At 35.8% G+C, this 19,765-nt stretch overlaps 1 protein-coding gene across 1 annotated transcript in view; it reads left to right on the top strand.

Annotated features, from left to right (window-relative positions):
• The first annotated feature begins 373 nt into the window (after positions 1–373).
• Dgk (diacyl glycerol kinase 1) overlaps positions 374–19,765 on the top strand; it is a 55,004-nt gene continuing 35,612 nt past the window's right edge. The window contains exons 1-2 of the mRNA XM_077436327.1: positions 374–443; positions 546–613. Of these exons, the coding sequence (XP_077292453.1) occupies positions 380–443; positions 546–613 (132 nt within the window). The 5' untranslated portion in view covers positions 374–379. The remainder of the gene's footprint in view (positions 444–545; positions 614–19,765) is intronic.

Here is a 19,765-nt window from a genome sequence, read left to right as displayed (position 1 = left end):
TAAACTATTCGATCGATCATTTTACTTCATTTAACAGGTCTGCTCATAGAACAGTCAAATCTACAACGACTGATTGTATTAAACGAATGGTATGCTTAATTGAAGTGAATTGAAAAGAGTAACAATTAAGAAAACCCGATCGAATGATCAGTCAATGCTATTGAGTCTTTGGAACAGTCGATTAATATACTATATATATATATATATATTGGATAAATTAATAAAGTCAGACTATTGATCTATTAGGACAGCACGATTAATATATATGTATTTGATAAATTAATAGCAACAGTCTAGGATGAGTCCAATATACCATATGATTTTTCTGTTAAGCTTATATTATAAATAGCTTTGATTTTTGTTTCAGCTGATGATAGATATGGCTATGAGGTGGGACAAACTTTCGCCAGAAGAGTTTCAACAATTACAAGACTTAGCTGAATGTAAGCGTTTTGAATTTAATACAAAAACACACTTTACAAACTGTAGTTTAATATAAAAACGGAATTTATTAATGTAATATTATAAACAATGGATGTTTTCAGATTCAAGTCATCCGCTCCAACAGGTGTTGGAAGAATTCTGCGCATCGAGAGGACAGAGTCCAGATGGAGTGAGTAACTAAATAATATTAATATTAAATCATCATTATTATTGTTATTATGATAGAATATGTATATCGCGTGTATACAATGCGGCCGACCAAAATGTAAATGTAAATAATAATAGAAAAAAAAACCAATATGTATTTTCGCCTCGGGCAAAGCTAATAAAGAATATTGGTTTCTGGGAAGGGAAAGGATTTGGCTCGGATCTTCAAAATGGGGTTTGGGTTCCAAAAAGGGGTTTATGTATGTATGTATGTTAGATATAAGAACATATATCCTAAAAAAGGAAAGAAATTGAAACCTTTGAATATTGAATAATACCGCAGTCGTGTCGGCACTGATTTTTATCCGTGCACTTTCATCCCTTCCTTTGAATATGAGGGTGAACTTATTCTGTATTTTTTTTATTAAATAATCCATTTATATAACCATTGATCTGACTATCTATATAAATCAATGGGTATCGTGTAAAGCTTTCAATTGTGTGTGGTCACGGGTTCAATCCCTGGCTGTGCTGCTTACTGCTTTACAATTGATCTTGGATGTGGGACTCCAAGGTCGATTATTTCCCAAAGTTTCGATTGCTTCGGTTGCAAATTTATTGGATCTTTTTCAATGAAATCAGTTTAGTTGGCAAGCTCTGATATTTCCAAGGTCTGGCCAGCAGCACAGCCAGGGATTGAACAGGGAGTGTATGGTTCCGCGACAACTGGCTCACGGACCTTTCGCTCAACGGCGTTACGCGCACAAAATTTCACTCACGCGACAACTGGCTATTTTGACAAGTTTGCGGATTTTCAAAAGAATTTATTTAGTTTTTAGTACCGGTAGTTCCAAAGGCTTGTTTTCGGTCAAATAGTGATACCACCAGTATCGGTACTTTCAGTAATGCCCGTGAGCCAGTTGTCACGTGAGTGAAATTTCGTGCGCGTAACGCCTTTGAGTGAAAGGTTCGTGAGCCAGTTGTCGTGACATTGGAGTGTACCAGTACATTGTACTGATACCAATCTCAGGTATTCCTTATCGCAAATATCTTATTGCAATATTTTGTTGGTTTAATCTCGTTTAAGAGATGTGAGCGTTAAAAAATATGTGCAATTACAGATTTTTGGCTTTTGCACTATTTAATTCAAAATTTTGTATTGTTGTGCCAAAAGTGAGTATTTGAGTCAATAGTCGAATGTTTTTTCTATAGATTTTGGCTAAAACCAATCTTTATAAACGCGATAAAGTGAAAAATTAGCGAAATTAGCTCATGATATTACGGAAAAAATGTGTAAAACATTAAATGAGCCGTTATATTTGATAGTGGCGGAAGCCCAATTTTCAGTTCCAAAAACACTACCTTGCTTGACTTAATTCACAAATTGTCATAAATTTTTTTAATTCGATATGTTCAGAATTTTGGAAAAGGAGAATAAACGTATTGCAGGCCATCAGTAGTTTTAAATATTGTTGCATAGGGGTGGATGGAGGATCCAAAGAAAAGGCCAAAGTCGCTTCACAGCATTTATTGGGTGATTAATGAAATCCATGCACTGCCAGTGCTCCGTCCAGAATCGCTTGGTATGGCCTAAGTACCTGCTTATGAAGGGCAGGTTGCTCAGCGCATATTCCTTGTCACGTCACGTTTGTTTACCTATTGTTATAGTCACGTACCAGATATGCAGTCCCACGCTTTAGAGCTGTCAGTTCTGAGAGCTCTAGCGGGAAGTGGCTGGGTCCCGTTATCGACCACTAAGTCCATTCGGGGGTCTCCATTGTTAGCCGACAGCACTTAAGCTCGGAGATAATCCTCGAAAACCAATTATAACGGCGGCTCCTTTAAGCATATGCTACAATATTGTTAACGCAATTATTTTATTTAATGTTTTGCGAATTATTTCTCAAAATAAAGAAAAGTGGACTTAATTATAACGGCTCATGTGTGAAAAATTGTAGGCACATTAAAATTAGTAACTGGATCTTTACTTTTTTGAATTTGTGTGTGTGTATTGATCTAACTGTAAATTTGACAAACAATAAAAACGCGTTTCGTAAGCCCGTTCAATAGTATTTCGACCCATATAAATTCATAGGTATAACCTTTGTCCACTTGCGACCTACATATATAGTCCTAAAAAAATTATACGAAGGGTCTATTGCACCCTCGAAAGGGGATAAGATTTTGGTCCAACCCTCCCGCTACTAAAACAAGTGTCTCGTGATTGATACGTGAAAATTGACCCCGGACCCTTACCATACAATTTTCCCTTTCATGAGCTCGCAAATTGTCGCCCATTATTCCCGCTGATTTATACCACCGCCTCTCATTCTGTTTCTCTTCAACGAACCGCGAACTTTGTCCTTTTCACGAGGGGAAGGCGTTGGGAGGGATTAAGGGAGGGCTATGACATCCCATTGTGCTAATTTGCAACTCATACACTGGCATAAATCAATTCGTAATCTCCACAACTACATCATAAAACTGAACACGCGAAATTGTGTACACCGCTTGTATACCGACCCTGGCGCATGTAACAATTTATCTTACTTGTATACATTTTGCAGGGATTCCAGGAGCCTCGTATCCTATAAAGTATATTATACATATGTATGTATATCTATATTTATTTTTCCTCTCTTTCTAAAGCTGGAATTCGTAAATTTAGAAGCCGGCTCGCGCTCGCGGTGTGTTTGTTTTTATGCGTTTTGATGGAGCGATTTTCATGCTAGAGAAAATATGATTAATAATAATAATATATTTTTTTCTTGACCGTGTGAGAAAAATGGATGTTTTCCAGCATCGGATAGATCAAGGTCGAGACATGATGTATTTTCGGGTACGTACGAGAGATGCCATCGAAGAACAGTGACGTAACGTGTTTGTAACGTGTGACATGACTACTGTAACACGGTATGAAGTAATGTTTGCAGTTTGCAATGAAAGGTGGAAAATTATTCGCGATTTTGCGGATGGAGATGAAGATGATTCAGTAGAGTGGAGATTAGTGGGAAATGTATTTTCAATGGATAAGTTTTTTTTTCATTTTTATGTCTTCAAAGAAGGTGGAATTAAAATGGAAGGGGGTAGAAATGCAAATTTATTTGTACAGTTGGACTAAAATTTGTTTTTGAAATTTTAGCTTATATTACGATTTTGATTGTTTTTCCTTTATATATGTACGTAGTAACAATAGATGAAGTTTTATGATCATGCGAAAGTTCGAGCTCGAGATTTTGACTGATTCGAACTCAGAATCGATCACTGATCAAGTTTTCATGACATAGAAAAAATGTGTGTGTGTGTGTGTTTTGGTGATTTTTTGAACACCGTTAGTCTTATCAAAGTGAAAGTGAAAAGTTTCGCATCAATGGTCGATTCTCAGTTCAAATCAGTCAGTTTGAATTTAAGCATGATCACAAAATTTCATCTATTGTTACTAAATATATACATATAGCCAGCAGCATAGCTAGGTCGTTAAGCTTCTGCTTAGTGCCGAGAGGCGCCGGGTTCGATCCCATGAGCTGACCTCGATTGAAAAGAATTTTTCTGAGTACATCTGTAGTGCTGCTGGTCAGACCTGGATATTTGTGACTCCAGGTCGATCGTTTCCTATCAGAGTTTGCCAATTTTCTCTGATTTCATTGTTGAAACGGTTCCCGGTAAAATTGGCTAAATATTCTTTCTACCTAATATGTCACCGCTATTTGAGATCGATTAATGTAATACAATAAAATTTATGTACAATTCATAGACGTCTCGTTAATTTGCGAGCTTTTCAGTGTCTCGTAATTCAGCGACTTGTATAATAAAAAAAAATGCTGCAATGTTTGTAATTGGCCAGGAAGGCGCATTGGGGTTACCTGAAAGGCCTTCCTGGTATACATGTAAAAAATAAATAAATAAATAATAAAGTAATTAGAGTAAACGTTGATAGTGAGTCATTGATTCTTGATTCTGACATCTTTCGCAATTTTCAGTGACCGCTATTTTCGTGTTCGGGTTTTTCGTGACCACTTTTATCATATGAGTGGTTAACGTATACGAGTTACGGTTTTATACGCTTTAGTAATAAAAACGAACGATCGTCAGTAAACGCTTTTACTATAAATTTTACGGGAGCCGAAATTGATTTTTACGTAAATTAAAGCTTTAAATACCTTTAGTAGTAGTTATTGCGAATACTTATCGACGACTCATAAACTTGGAAAGTCTGAAACGAAATTGTGTGGGGGGGGGGGGGGTGGTGGAAAGAAAATCGTCGGTTGATAAGAAAGGCGACAAATGGAACTGTAATTATTTTACAACCGAGTCGACAAATCGCCCTGAATAATACCCGAGAAGGGGGATGAGGGGGGGTGGGGGTAGAGAACAGTGTTGTGGTTAGAAACGTCGCGAAAAAGGGAATGAAGATAACCGTCGGATGACAAATTGTCAATTTGTCACCTACTCCGCTCATTTTCCGTGTCCCGTTTTTCAATTATGAATATCCCGTTGCGAGCGTTGAGTTTCCGCCATACTTCATACAACATGGCGTCTCTTAAATTAATATATTCTCGTTTACAATATGGCGGTGTCTGGCAAGACTACGGGTGAAAATTTCGCAACGTGTCGCTCCTCTTAGGTGTATATTATATGTATTTTATATTACATACCTCCTTTACGTTTCACTTACGATTACAATTCATGAAAAAAATTGCCTCTTATCCGATCGTTTTCATACTTTGCCATATTGCTCATTTTGCTCATCAATATTTTTTTATTTATATAGCAAACTGCTAATACAATATAAATCAAAAAAATGATTTAAAATAAAATTATAAATCATCTTCCATAAAGGTATCCATTAACACCCTTTAAGAAAGCATCAATGTTATTAGAACTTCTAATGCTTTCAGTTACTCTTTTTAACACCTACACCGAATCCATCTTCCACGATGCTCTCCAAGAGGCGGAGGGCATCAAGGTGGGCGGCGAGACGATCACCAATATAAGATATGCTGATGACACGGCACTAGTCGCTGAAAATTTAGCAGACCTGCAAAGATCTCTAGACCGTGTACATCAAGAAAGCAATCGAAGAGGTCTGCGCATAAATCTAAAGAAGACAAAATTTATGATAGTAGATAGAATGCAAACAGACACCGGGAATCTAACCTTGGATGGAGAGGTGATAGAAAGAGTAAAAAGATTCAAATACCTGGGTACCTGGCTGAATGAAGAGATGGACCCAGATGAAGATCTAAGAATCCGCATCGAGATGGATAGAACAGCATTTGTAAAAATGAAGGCGGCGCTTACAAACAAGCATCTCAATCTTCATACGCGGTTGAGATTCGCGAAGAGCTACGTCTGGACAGTATTACTACACGGATGTGAGACGTGGACTTTGAAAACCGAGATGATCAGCCGCATTGAAGCTTTTGAGATGTGGGTCTATAGGCGTATGCTGAAGATTCCGTGGACCAAAAAGATATCAAACGAAGCTGTCCTCGGCATGATGGGGAGAGGCAGGGAACTTGTTTCTGTCATCAAGCGGAGAAAGATGGAGTACCTCGGACACATGATACTGGGTCCAAAATACGAATTTCTCCGTTTGATAACCATGGGAAAAATAGAAGGAAAAAAATGGATTGGCAGGAAAAAGTTATCCTGGCTTCGAAACATGCGCATGTGGACCGATATGAGTGCCGAAGATCTGTTCCGAGACGCTGAAGACCGATGCGGATATATTCAAATAATCGACGAGGTGGTCGCCAACGTCCGGATGCGGACAAGGCATTAACAAGAAGAAGAAGAATGCTTTCAGGAAGGGCATTATACATTTGAACACCTCTGTGAAAAACACCTCCTGCAGTTTTAGCTTTCTTAACTCTACCTATAATTAATTTATTCCTATTTCTCGTTTTATAATTATGTATATCTCTATTCTTAACTATATGATTATTAAAATATTTGGGTAATAGTTTCTTATCTAGCTTATATATAAACTTTAAAGTGCTTACTTTAAGACTATTTCTAATGTCCAACCATTTCAATTCATCTAACATACTTCTTATATTCTTACGTTTCCTCACATTAAAAATTGCACGCATTGCTCTATTCTGCACTTTCTGCAGTTTATCAATACACAAACCACTACTTAGGTCAATATAATTAAATGGATCCTCCGCCATTACGATGGTGCAAAAATATCACGTAAGACGCGTTTGAAATTTGAATTTCTAAAGTGCCTGACGTCTATCCAGTTTTTAGTTTTAAACATAGATGGCGGTAGTAAAAAAAAATATTGGTATTTTTATTCAAAATAATAATTTTATATACAAATTATTATAAAATGCACGAATTCATGCACCTGGCTATCAGTACGTACAACGATGCATAGAGATGAATGAATCACCACTATTTTGACCACGTGGGTGATGGATTCTCCCGCCAAAACAAACTCTTGCAAAATTCGATCAAAAGTCCTGCCAAATAATACCGTCGAACAACTCGGAGTGGATTAAATTACCGACGGTCAATTGGGAGACAAGTTAAGCTATCGTATCATCGACATAATCGCCGTGTATCGAACTCGACACTCTCCAAAGTGTCGTCCTTCCTCGAAATCCAATTATGACCGGGTGAAAGGACTGCGTAACTCTAATTGAAATTATCCCCCGATGATGGCAGGGTTGGGGGTGGTGGGCGGGGGAGAAGAGTGGCGATAACCACCACTCAAACGCCCCTATGGGGATTATACGCCAACTTTGTATAATAATATATTCCGACGATGATACATTTCGCGACGTATGAATTCTATTAAATTCGGGTGTGGGGTGTGTGTCAGACAAGGGTCGTTAGTTTCGGAACACTCTGTATGTATCCATATGTATGTATGTACATATATGCATATGTGCTCGCTAGGCGTTAATTCATTCTAGTTGTTCTGAATCTATATATATATATATATATATATATATATATATATATATATATATATATATATATATATATATATATATATATATATATATATATATATATATATATATATATATATATATATATATATATATATATATATATATATATATATATATATATATATATATATATATATATATATCGACCCCACTGATCACTTGGTGCTAAACATACACGCTACCATTAAGCCAGTATATATATACATATATATATATATATATATATATATATATATATATATATATATATATATACTGGCTTAATGGTAGCGTGTATGTTTAGCACCAAGTGATCAGTGGGGTCGATCTGCCATACTGCTGGTTAGATTTGGGGGTATTTGTGACTCCAAATCGATCGTTTCTTATCAGAGTTTGTTTACCAATTTTATCTGATCATTGTTGAAACGGTTCCTCAAATTGGCAAAAATAATCCTTTCCTGTTGTCACAAATCTTCTGTATTTATTGTGTGTATAATTTGTAAAAAATATATACAAAATCTAAATCCATAGATGTCTCAATGGATTAGTTCTGTAATTAATTATTTAATTAATTGTTGATTCGTGCTCTTCAGCTTCTGGAAATACAGTGATTTGTGTAATAATAAAATGCTGCATTATTTGTAATTAATTGTCCACGAAGGCGCATTGGGGTCTTCCTGGTATATATCTATGTAAAATAAAAATCATATGTACTGTCATGTTCCAAAATGCAGTTTATATATTTTTTTAATTACTTGGTAAACAAACCAAAATTTCTTTATTATGACAAAGACGTTACATTTATGTTATTGGTAGATATGTATATTCGAAAACTACAGATTTAATTATGGAACGATAATGAATTTAAAATGAGATACGTAGAACTTTGTTTCACTAATTAACTTTGGTTCACTTTTTTCTGCTGCTGTGCTGACCGTCACTTGCGGGGTTGATATTAATCATTTGTCACTTTCGGAGTCTCGATGGTGATGACTACCACTTTCAGAGTCTCGATGCTGATGACTGACTAATGTGATCGAATCGTGATCTATATAAATGATTTCTTTATCTCTTGGGTTGGGCAAAGTCCGGCACTCCTATCGTATCTGACGATCCCTTTACAGGAATTTTAATGAACTTGTTACTCACGTGTATGAATGTGATTATTGTGGGAACTACATTGATAAGCGAGGTACATAACAGTACATACTTAATTTAAATAATTTATTTATATAACAAACTTTTATATATGTATTTGTAAAATAGACTAAAATTGACCAATTTTCGTGGAAAACTCTAATTTTTCCGTACTAAAAGTAAGAAAATTTGTTTATTTTTGACATTTTTATATATTGGCTAATTCAAAATATAATAAAATTTTACAATCTTTGCATTAATTTGGGTAGTCGTTTGAAAAAAATATATTTTAGTTCAAGCTACTATTTATTTGTCGGAAAATTAAGTATATAATTTTTCATATTCTGCACTTTTTTCATCATATTTGAGTGCAATGGACCCTATTTGGTGTTATAAAAAAAGTATTCAGTATAATTCAATCTTATTAGGATCGATCGTTTATTTGAGACAGTCATGGTAAATTTTCATCATATTTGAGTTCAATGGTCCTTATTTGGTGATATAAAATATTATTCAGGGCAATCTTATGAGGTTCGATCTTTTATTGAGACAGTTATGGTAAATTTGCATAATTGGGACAGTGGCCTTATGTTTTCCAATTCATCAGTTGATTGTGGCTGTTGGGTTTGGATATGTAATGTTAGTGAATCAATATAGTTTATTATTAATGTAGTCCATTTCACAGAAGGTTATACACCGGCAAATTCAGCAATATCTCAAAACCGTAATATGTACATTTAATATTCATTTATATTGGATTAAAAGTTTCCTATCAACTAATTTAATAAACCCATTATGAAGTTATCTGCTTTGAGGGCTTATTTTGAGGCTAAGCTTTGCGGACAACTTATCGGGCAAATGTCATGCATGCGCAGTGGGGCGACGCGATGCGACCAACCTTCATTGAATTGATCATACATTTTATGCTTGATTTGAAATTTCAATTTGGCATCGATTAATTCAGAAATGAAATGGAAAATATCTGGAAAGTTTTGTTTGGAGGACTGTTGCCTTTTAAAAACCGTTTACGGTTCAAGTTAGAGTATGGTGAAATGTATGTATACAAAATTTGGTAGTTCCAAATTAAAATCTATAGTTTTTCATTAAAAAAACGTCAAGTTTCCTAGCATTACTGGGGCGTATCAAAGTTTCAAAAACAATGTAGTTTTTCCAGTATGGAGAAGCAAATTTAGTATGGAGAACTATTGACTATAGACTCTGATTCCTTTTAAAAACCATCCACAACTTAAGTCAGAGTAAACGAGACATTTTTAAAAGTCAAACAGATTGACCGGCATTGTTGTAGCATTATATTACAGGTACTCTTGACCCCAGACTCCGATGCAATGCATAACAACAGTCAACATCCTAAGTTAGAGCAAACGAGACATTTTAAACGTCAAACAAAGATTGATCGGCATTGCTTGGTCGCTATAATACAGGAATTCTCGACCCCAGGCTCAGTTCCTTTCCAAAAACCGACCACAGCCTAAGTTAGAGTAACTCGATATATTTTAACAGACAAGCAGATTGCCTGAAGTTTCTTAAGCATTTTCGTATGGAAATTTTTGACCCCAGACTCCGATCCCTTCCTAAAAAACGACTACAGTCTAAATTAGACTAGAAATTTTTTACCTCAGACTCAAATCTCTTCTAAAAACAGTCTATATTCTAATGTACGTTAGAGCAAACGAGACATTTTAAAAATTAAAGAAATTGACCGGCATTGCTCGAGCGTCATAGTACAGGAATCCTTGACCTCAGACTCTGAGTTAGAGTAAGATAAACAGATTGTACAGCGTTTCCCGAAGGTTTCTGTATGGTAATTTTTCACCTAAGACTAAATAAGATTGATCGGCATTGCTTGAGCGTTTCCATATGGTAATCCTTGACCCGAGACTCCGATACTTTCCAAAAACCATCTACAGCCCAAGACTTAAGCTTATAACTTTGATTTTTGATTTTTAAATGCTTTTATTATTTCTAAATTATATTCACAATACATCTTATATCTATTTTAATAGCTACTGATCTACTGATCATTTTCTATTTTACAATTTTAATTTAATTTTTTTAGTAATCATAGTATTATATTATTCTAATGTTAATATGTACAGCGTAATAGGAAAAATTACCACTAACACGAAAACCACGTGAACTGTATAAGAGGTATGTAAAAAGAGCTTAAAAACCTATTTACAATCGTTATAAATGCTCATAATAATAATTAAAGACTCTCTAAAGTCGATGACCTAAAGCAGATTGTGTTTAGGTAATCTGTGTGTTATACCTGAAGGGTATAGACATTTTGTTGTAATCACCGAGACTCTTCACAAGTGTGCTACTATAGTTTAGTATGGTTAGGCTTATAACTTACATAGGCTCTAAGTTATAAGTTATATGTAGACTTTATAAAGTAGAGTTTTTTAAATGTCTATCTTTAGATCGGTATTCCGTAAGAATGTGATACTACATATTTCATTTTAGATAGAGACCCAGATCGAATTTATCTCCGCCAATAATAGCTCGAGCGCCACTCGCACTAATACAATAAGAGCGAGCGTTACGAAAGTTGGGCTTGACTTTGAAAGTTTCGACTTTGCAGCAAAATTTCGCGACTTAACTCATTTTATTTACGTACGCGCGCGTGTGTAATTCGGTCCTTTTCGAATATCACCACCATACCACTCCCGTCGTTCGGTAATCTGCCCTAATGTTTGTGCCCTTTGCCCTTTGGGATGTTTATGTTATGGAATACCGTCGGGATAGGGTGGGGGGATGGTATTACGGCTCGAGGGGGATGATTGGGAGGGTGGGGATAGCCAACCGTGACGTCATACTCGACCTTTAAGTGGCTGCTGGAACTCTAGTGCTGCTGGCGATTTTTCCCCGTCGTTAATTCCGCATTGAAGAATCGCGAACGTGTTGGTGCGGGGATGTTATGTGATTAACCGTTTCGCAAATTGACGCTATCAACAGGTCGTACGAGTGTACAAAAGCATCTTGCGAGAGCTTTCGTCAGACCTGCCGATTACGGTGTGGGTGGGTGGGGTGGGGTGGGGCGGAGTCCAAACTTGTCGAAAAAATACGTTCTTGATCTGAATTAGTGATCGGGAACCTTTTTTGATAGCGTGGATCGGTGGTTGGGCTTTTGCCTATCACCGAGAGGCGCCGGGTTCGATTCCGTGAGTAAACCTCGATTTAAAAGAATTTATTCTGAGTATATCTGTAACGCTGCTGGTCAGCCTTGGATATTTGTGACTCCAGGTCGATTGTTTCCTATTCAGAGTTTGTCAATTTTTTCTAATTCATTGTTGAAACGGTTCCTCGATTAAAAGTTGGCTAAAACCCTCCCTATCTACTATGTATGTCACCGCTGTTTGAGCATGAGTAATGTACAATAAAATTTATTTCGAGTTTTCAATGTCTTGTAATTCAGCGACTTACAAGACATAACAAGACATTACAAGATATTACAAGACATTACAAGACAAGACATAAATTGGAAAGCTTTAAACAGAAGACGGTCGATCTTTACTTATAATATACATCCAGATCTTGCCATCAGCAATAAACTTTGATGACAATGGTAATCATCGAGTAAACGGAATACACCTTTCGATTCCGGCAGGTATAAATTTTCTCAATTATACAATTTAGCCTGATTTTTAGAACTTTAAAAAACAATAATTCTGAAATATGATTGATTTGAAATATGAACCATTCTTGATATTCTAAAGAAACGGAATGTAGGACAAACGTGATTCATATGTACATATATACTTGCATTCATAGAAAGAGTATGTACATATATGTATGTATGTATGTATGTATGAACTTACATAATCATTTGATGGTTCCACATCCTACCCGCACAGCACTTTATTGGATGGATCCTATTCCAATACTTACCTGACTTCTTAATCAAATCGTTGCTACTGTGTCTGAATGTGATATTTTTCACCACAGAGAGTATTATTGGAGATTATCTTAACGTATTTGTCTGGTAGCCTGCGCTCATCATTATTTTCTTAATTTTATGTGATACGTTCTTCGATTTGGGCCACGCGGGGATGTTTTGTATTTATGGCTGGTTCTTATATGTACATATATTGGTGCTCGATGTATATTCTGTTTATTTACTTTATCTGCTATTATTATTATATAATGCTTATTGTTTTATATGTATTTTTTTCTCTCTGTTACAATTTCGACAATTGTGGCGCATTGGGAACTCCTACAAACATAAATAAATATATTATGAAGTCGAAACAAAATTACTTTTGAGAATCGTTTTATACTTTCAATGCTACGTGACATTGAGAGTTGCACTGTATCACAAAAAGAGGCGTCCACTGATCCGAATGATATCTAGTCTGATAAATGAGCAGTTATATTTTCAGTATAACTTATGCGAAAATTGAGAATTTAATATAAAAGATGAATATAAGTACATAAATAAGTTTCAACATAAAAACTGTCATATTAAAAAAAATAAATGTAGGGTATTATATAAAGTGGCAGCCCCGAGTAAAATACCCCACGATTCCCGCTTAGATTTATATAATACGTAATTAGAAATTCCCGTCGAAGGTGAGCTGGCGGAATTGATGAAATTTTCATATTAAACATTCCCGAAATGTCAAAGAATTTTTTACATATTATACTTATGTATGTACATACATATGACATATCTACATAAATATTATGTCACGACGGTGATATATAGCGACAGTGGCGCCACTGTGTCTTATTAATGGCGGAATTTTTAATAAAACACACATAAATGCCATAACATATACATAAGGTACGGTAGAATGGCACATATCGCGTCCTTAGAACCTGTAAACAAATGTGATAATTCCACAATTCAGTTTCATTCTTGCTTTCGTTTTTTATCAAATTTGTAAAATATAAGACCTGTCCTTAATTAAACCTAACATGAGACAACGTAGAAATAGTGTTTCTGCTACTCTTAGTTTGAAATTCGACCCTGACTTCAGCTAAAAAACCACTACTTCGAATCCACATTGTACTCAAGATAACTTTAAATGAATTCAAAATGGCGTCCTATTTTAAAACGAGGCCCCAGGCAATTAATTGGGTCTTAGGTCACAGCTATTATATATGAGCTCTAAAGACGCAATATGTAACATATTGAAGTTCGATATGACTGATGATTTCATTAAAGGGGTCGATTTCAAAGGGTTCAAAATGGCTTGGAGGGAGGTAGGGGTGAGAGGGGGAAGGGGGTCGATGGAGATAGGTTGTCTTTATAATCAGGGTTGTGCCAGACGTTTAACCGATAGCGGCCCGAATAAATTACCTGCCCTGCCCTGCCCTAGGGGTATAAATTCGACCCGTTCAAATACGGAGGGTTAAACGGAAAAGTGTCACGGCCTTGAAAACTATCACTTTGACCTTTTCGTTGTGCAGGTTCGTATCTTTTCGCACTATGCAATTGCGCTGATGTTTTATTCAATAGTTTCGAATGATAATGTGTGCCGTATAAAGGTTAAAGAACTGTGACGTACACTATTTACCTATACTGTATGGAAATGCTGTGGAAAGTAGAAATCTCCCCAGCAAAGGGTTGCTAGTCGAGTTAAATACATATATTGATATCGTCTTGAAATAAGGCCGTAGAAAGGTTATACCGTTTGTTTATTAGTCTAAGTGGGTCCATTCTAGTAGAGAGAACTGCTGGATGTTTTATAGTCGAAATTTATAGTTGGAAAGATGTGTGTGGCTTTATTTCTGGATATAAATAAATGTTGCCATCCTCATGAGCTACTAGCAGTCCACATAAAAAATAGTCTAAATAAATCTCTGTATAGGTCCATAGGTCCATTCAAGTGGTGCAAACTACTGCAAATTTTTGCATCGTCAAGGATTTTCACTAAATTGCGTCAATGCTAAGCACCGAGTGGTCACCGGTTTCGATCCCGTGAGCTGACCTCCATTGAAAATAATTTATTCAGAGTATAATCTGTGGTACTGCTGGTCAGACTTCGATATTTGGATACTTAAATAGCAAAGTTAGCATATAATGAACAAAGTGGTCACGGGTTCAAATTCCACTAGCTAGCCAGACCTGGGATTTGTGACCCCAGATCGATCGTATTTTTATTAGAATTTGTCAATTTTCATTGAAACGGTTCCAACAAATTCGCAACGTTACCCATTTCTCGCAAATCTTGAGTTTTCAGCAATCTCGAATTTCGCTGAATTGTATAAAAATGATGCCATTTTACAAATTTGACCATAAATTCCTCTGTGGATATTGATTGATATGAATTTACGTTGAATACTACTAATAATACTTTTATCAAATGTATAATGTTTCTGGCCAGGAAGGTGCATTGGGGTTACCTGTGAGGCCTTCCTAGTGTAAAATAAAAATAAAATAAAATATTTCTGACTCCCAGCTTCCTATCAGAGTTTTCCAATTTATTTGATCTTCATTGTAGAAAGAGTTCCTCCATCAAATTGGGAATAATCATCCTATCCATTACGTCACCACTGTTTGAATATGATTTCAAAAATTTGTAATCTATAAATTTAAATACATATGTATTAATATCATATCAAAGATGTAGCCCAGGGGCAAAACCCGTAATAAAATCATGGAAACCAATAAACAAATAAAAAAGAAATGAAATCGACACCGTGAGTGGAAGCCTCCCAGTCTACTGAAATTACCTTATGACTAGGTTCTGCCCGTGGATTTCAACGGGTGGTTTCGGAAAGGAATTGATTCACGAATTAAAATAAAGCTATATGTTATAATATAAATATTTAGTAAGGTAACTTATAGGCACGCGAGCGTGCCTATAAGTTACGCTCCACACCCCTACTCCCTCACTTCCCCACTACCACGTTACCCCGTGTCTCGAATACTTTGCTCTGATTGGTTGTGTGTCCACGCGTATGCCATACACATAGTCACATATCCACATCGGTCACGTCTCTTTATATATATATATATATATATATATATATATATATATATATATATATATATATATATTTATATATATATATATATATATATATATATATATATATATATATATATATATATATATATATATATATATATATATATATCATTTGCTGGCTGTACCTCCTGCCCGCACAGTCCTTTTTCGAATGGCTCCTATTCCAAGAGCTATCCGACTTCTTAATGAAATCGTTGCTGCCGAGACTGAATGTGATATTTTCCACCTTAGTGAGCGTAAATTGTCGGAAATTACTCTAACCCATTTATCTGGTAGTCTGCGCTCATCATTGTTTTCATGATTGATTGTGATTTATGAGTGAAATTTTGATTAACTCTCTTCCATTTGGGCCTTACAGGGATGTTTTGTATTTGTAGATGTTTCTTACATATTTATTGAAACTGGCTGTAGGTGCAAGGCATTCTTTATGCTATATTTTATTTGATATTTTTACTTTATCTGTTATTATAAATGCTATTTTTTATGTTTATGTATAAATGTATTTATGTTTATGTTTAATTGTTATTTTGTTTTTTTTTTCTTTTTTGTGCTATATTTTTTGACCATTGTGGCGCTTTAGGAATTCCTGTTATGCCACAATGGTCTGTTTAAAATAAATAAATATATATATATATATATATATATATATATATATATATATATATATATGTAGAATTGATTTTTAAACGAGCCGAGATAGAGTGTGTGTGGTATGCCTGGGAAAGACCGGATGCGTGTTGTTATGGTCACTTGTTGGAGAACAAGCCCGAAGATAACATGTCCAAATACATAGTTCTGACTTAATCTGCGTTTCACTTGGAATCCTTCACATCCGGATCCTATATTTGGGGGCTCGTCCGGGATGCCTGAAGACATTTCGAGTGACAGCCAGAAGCGGTCAGACGACGACGCGGAGTTTTGACAGTTGAGGTTAGGACGCGCGCGCGATGACGAGAATGCGGAAGCCCGTGACGTCGGTGACGTCACGTCAGCGAACACGCCACACGACGATGATGATATCCAAGACGATAGCGCCAATGTCAGCGTCAGTTTTACGTCGGCTAACTGTCGTGGAGATGCAGAGGTTCGCGGACTTAGACGAAGATGATGACGACGACGATGAAGAGGAAGAAGAAGACGAAGTGCCATATTTTGACAGAGACAAATTCGAGACTTACGCGCCACGGTTTAAGGGGATTGGCGGTGTGCCAATCAGCCGGTGGATTGAGCACATGGAAGAATTTGCGAAGTTCTTCCACTGGACGCCCCTGGAGCAACTGGTCTACGGGAGAATATATTGCGTAGGAACAGCGAGAATGTTCCTGGATTCAGAAGGGATAATTATATCATGGACTATCCTTAAGCAGAAGCTGATAGAAGAGTTCCAGTGGGATGACGAAGAGCTCGTCTTTGAAGAACGAGAAATGCTTGCTCAAGCAGAGCCCATTGACTCCGATTCAAGTGGGGCCGGTGAAACACCAGACGACGAACCCAGGGTGACGGGGCCCGTGAGAAACCGTGAAAACCGAGAAAGACTGAGTTCACGATGCTACAATTGTGGTGGACGTGGTCATTTAGCAGCCGACTGTAGGTTTAAGACGAGAGGAACTCGTTGTTTCAATTGTAACGAGTTTGGGCACATATCAGCTCAATGTAACAGCACCAAAACAAAGACTGTCTTGACAATACAAGAAGAAATAAGAGAACCAGTCAGTATTCCAATACAAGAAGAAATAAGAGAACCAGTCAGTATTCTAACACAAGAGGACGAGGCGAACATGGCTGATGGAGATGTAAACATGGCCGATGTAAGTGTGAACAGTGATGGTTTGCACAGAAAAAGACCTTTGCAGCAACGGGCTTCACGAGAGATGTCTGCTCAAAGAGAACTCATTGTTTCCAATGATGAAGAGGACGATGCGAACATGGCTGATGGAGGTGTGAACCTGGCTGATGGAAGTATGGACGGTGATGGTTTGCAAAGAGGAAGACTTTGGGACTACGGAGACATACCGTTTTCAAATACGGATGAACCACCCGATGATCAATTTGGAAAAGGATCTAAGGATTATAGTCATTTGAAGAATTCTGAAGATGAGAATAAAGAAAAGGAAAAACATAAAGACAAAGAGAAAGATATGGCTAAATCACAAGAAGGATTAAGGGACCCAGTCAAAATTTCAACACCAAAAGACACTGTATTCACTTTCAAGCTCGGTCGTAGTCGGATTGATGTTAATTCAATGGAAAAGAAAATAGAACCATGGATTGATAAAAGACTTATTGAATGTATCAGTGAGCCAGAACCAATATGTGTTGACTTCATTTATGGTAAATTACTAGCAGAATATCTGTGGGGTGACGGCAGATTCCTCGGACAGTCACAGAGAATCGCCGAGGGCATTGGATAGAATTTAAGTTGCACCGATGGAAGTGAAGTGTGCGTTTGTGAATTAGAGAATAAGTGAAATGCCTGGAGGGTTTTTAGTTAAGCCTTACTTGTAATTTGATGATTGAAAAGTGTAATGTTTTATTGCTTATTCTAGTATTTTTTGGGAAGTGCTTGGTACATTGAATCATGTTTTAATTTGGTTACATGCTTAGAAGAATATAAGATAACTGTATTGAAATGTAATTCTAGTAATGTTTTAAAATGTGATTGTTTCCGATGTAAAGATTTAACCTGTCATAGTAAAGGTATTGATTTTAATGTTTTATTGCTAATTCTAGTAATGTTATAAAATGTGATTGTTTCCGATGTAAAGATTTAACCTGTCATAGTAAAGGTATTGATTTTAATGTTTATTGCTAATTCTAGTAATGTTTTAAAATGTGATTGTTTCCGGTGTAAAGATTTAACCTGTCATTGTAAAGGTATTGATTTTAATGTTTTATTGCTAATTCTAGTAATGTTATAAAATGTGATTGTTTCCGATGTAAAGATTTAACTTGTCATTGTAAAGGTATTGATTTTAATGTTTTGTATTGCTTGACATAATTTTAAATTGTAATTGTGATGATTTATGTGTAACTTTAATTGTTATGTGTAACTTTATTGAAGATTGAATTGTGTTGAAATGAAAAAATTGATTTGTAGTGAAATGTGTAACGATTAATTTGTTATAATTGTAATTGTTATGTAAATTGTGAAATGATTGATGTATAAGTGTATTGAAATGTAGTTGTGATGATGATTGTAATTGTGATGATGATTGTAATTGTGATTTAAATTGTAATTGTGACAATTGAAAGCATGTTTAGGAGAATATAAGATGATTTTATGGAATGGAAGATTAAACATTGTTGAGGATGATAGAGGAAATGTTTTAAAAGAATGTAAGATGATACATTGTATAGAGTGGAAAATGAAATGTAAAAGAATGTGAGATGAAACATTGTTGAGGATGATAGAGGAAATGTTTTAAAAGAATGTAAGATGATACATTGTATAGAGTGGAAAATGAAATGTAAAAGAATGTGAGATGAAACATTGTTGAGGATGATAGAGGAAATGTTTTAAAAGAATGTAAGATGATACATTGTATAGAGTAGAAGATGAAATGTAAAAGAATGTGAGATGAAATGCTGTAAAAATATAAAAGACGAAGAATGTCATCCGAGGGCGAATGACAGTCAGGAATGACCGAATGTAGAATTGATTTTTAAACGAGCCGAGATAGAGTGTGTGTGGTATGCCTGGGAAAGACCGGATGCGTGTTGTTATGGTCACTTGTTGGAGAACAAGCCCGAAGATAACATGTCCAAATACATAGTTCTGACTTAATCTGCGTTTCACTTGGAATCCTTCACATCCGGATCCTATATATATATATATATATATATATATATATATATATATATATATATATATATATATATATATATATATATATATATATATATCATATTGCTAAAGGGGTGGGTTCAAGTCGCTTCACAGCATTTAATCAAGGATTCAGGAGGTCCACACGTAACTAACGCTCACTCCAGAATAATCTGATATACCGTGTGTACCTCTATAAAGAACGAGTTGCACAGAATTCCTTCCCCGATCCATGAATGTGTCTATTGTCTGTTAATTGTGTCTGG

The sequence above is a fragment of the Arctopsyche grandis genome, chromosome 8, assembly GCF_051622035.1.
Source record: "Arctopsyche grandis isolate Sample6627 chromosome 8, ASM5162203v2, whole genome shotgun sequence".
NCBI lineage: Eukaryota > Metazoa > Arthropoda > Insecta > Trichoptera > Hydropsychidae > Arctopsyche > Arctopsyche grandis.
Note: the sequence above shows the minus strand (reverse complement) of the source record. Positions and strands in the feature narration are given on the sequence as shown.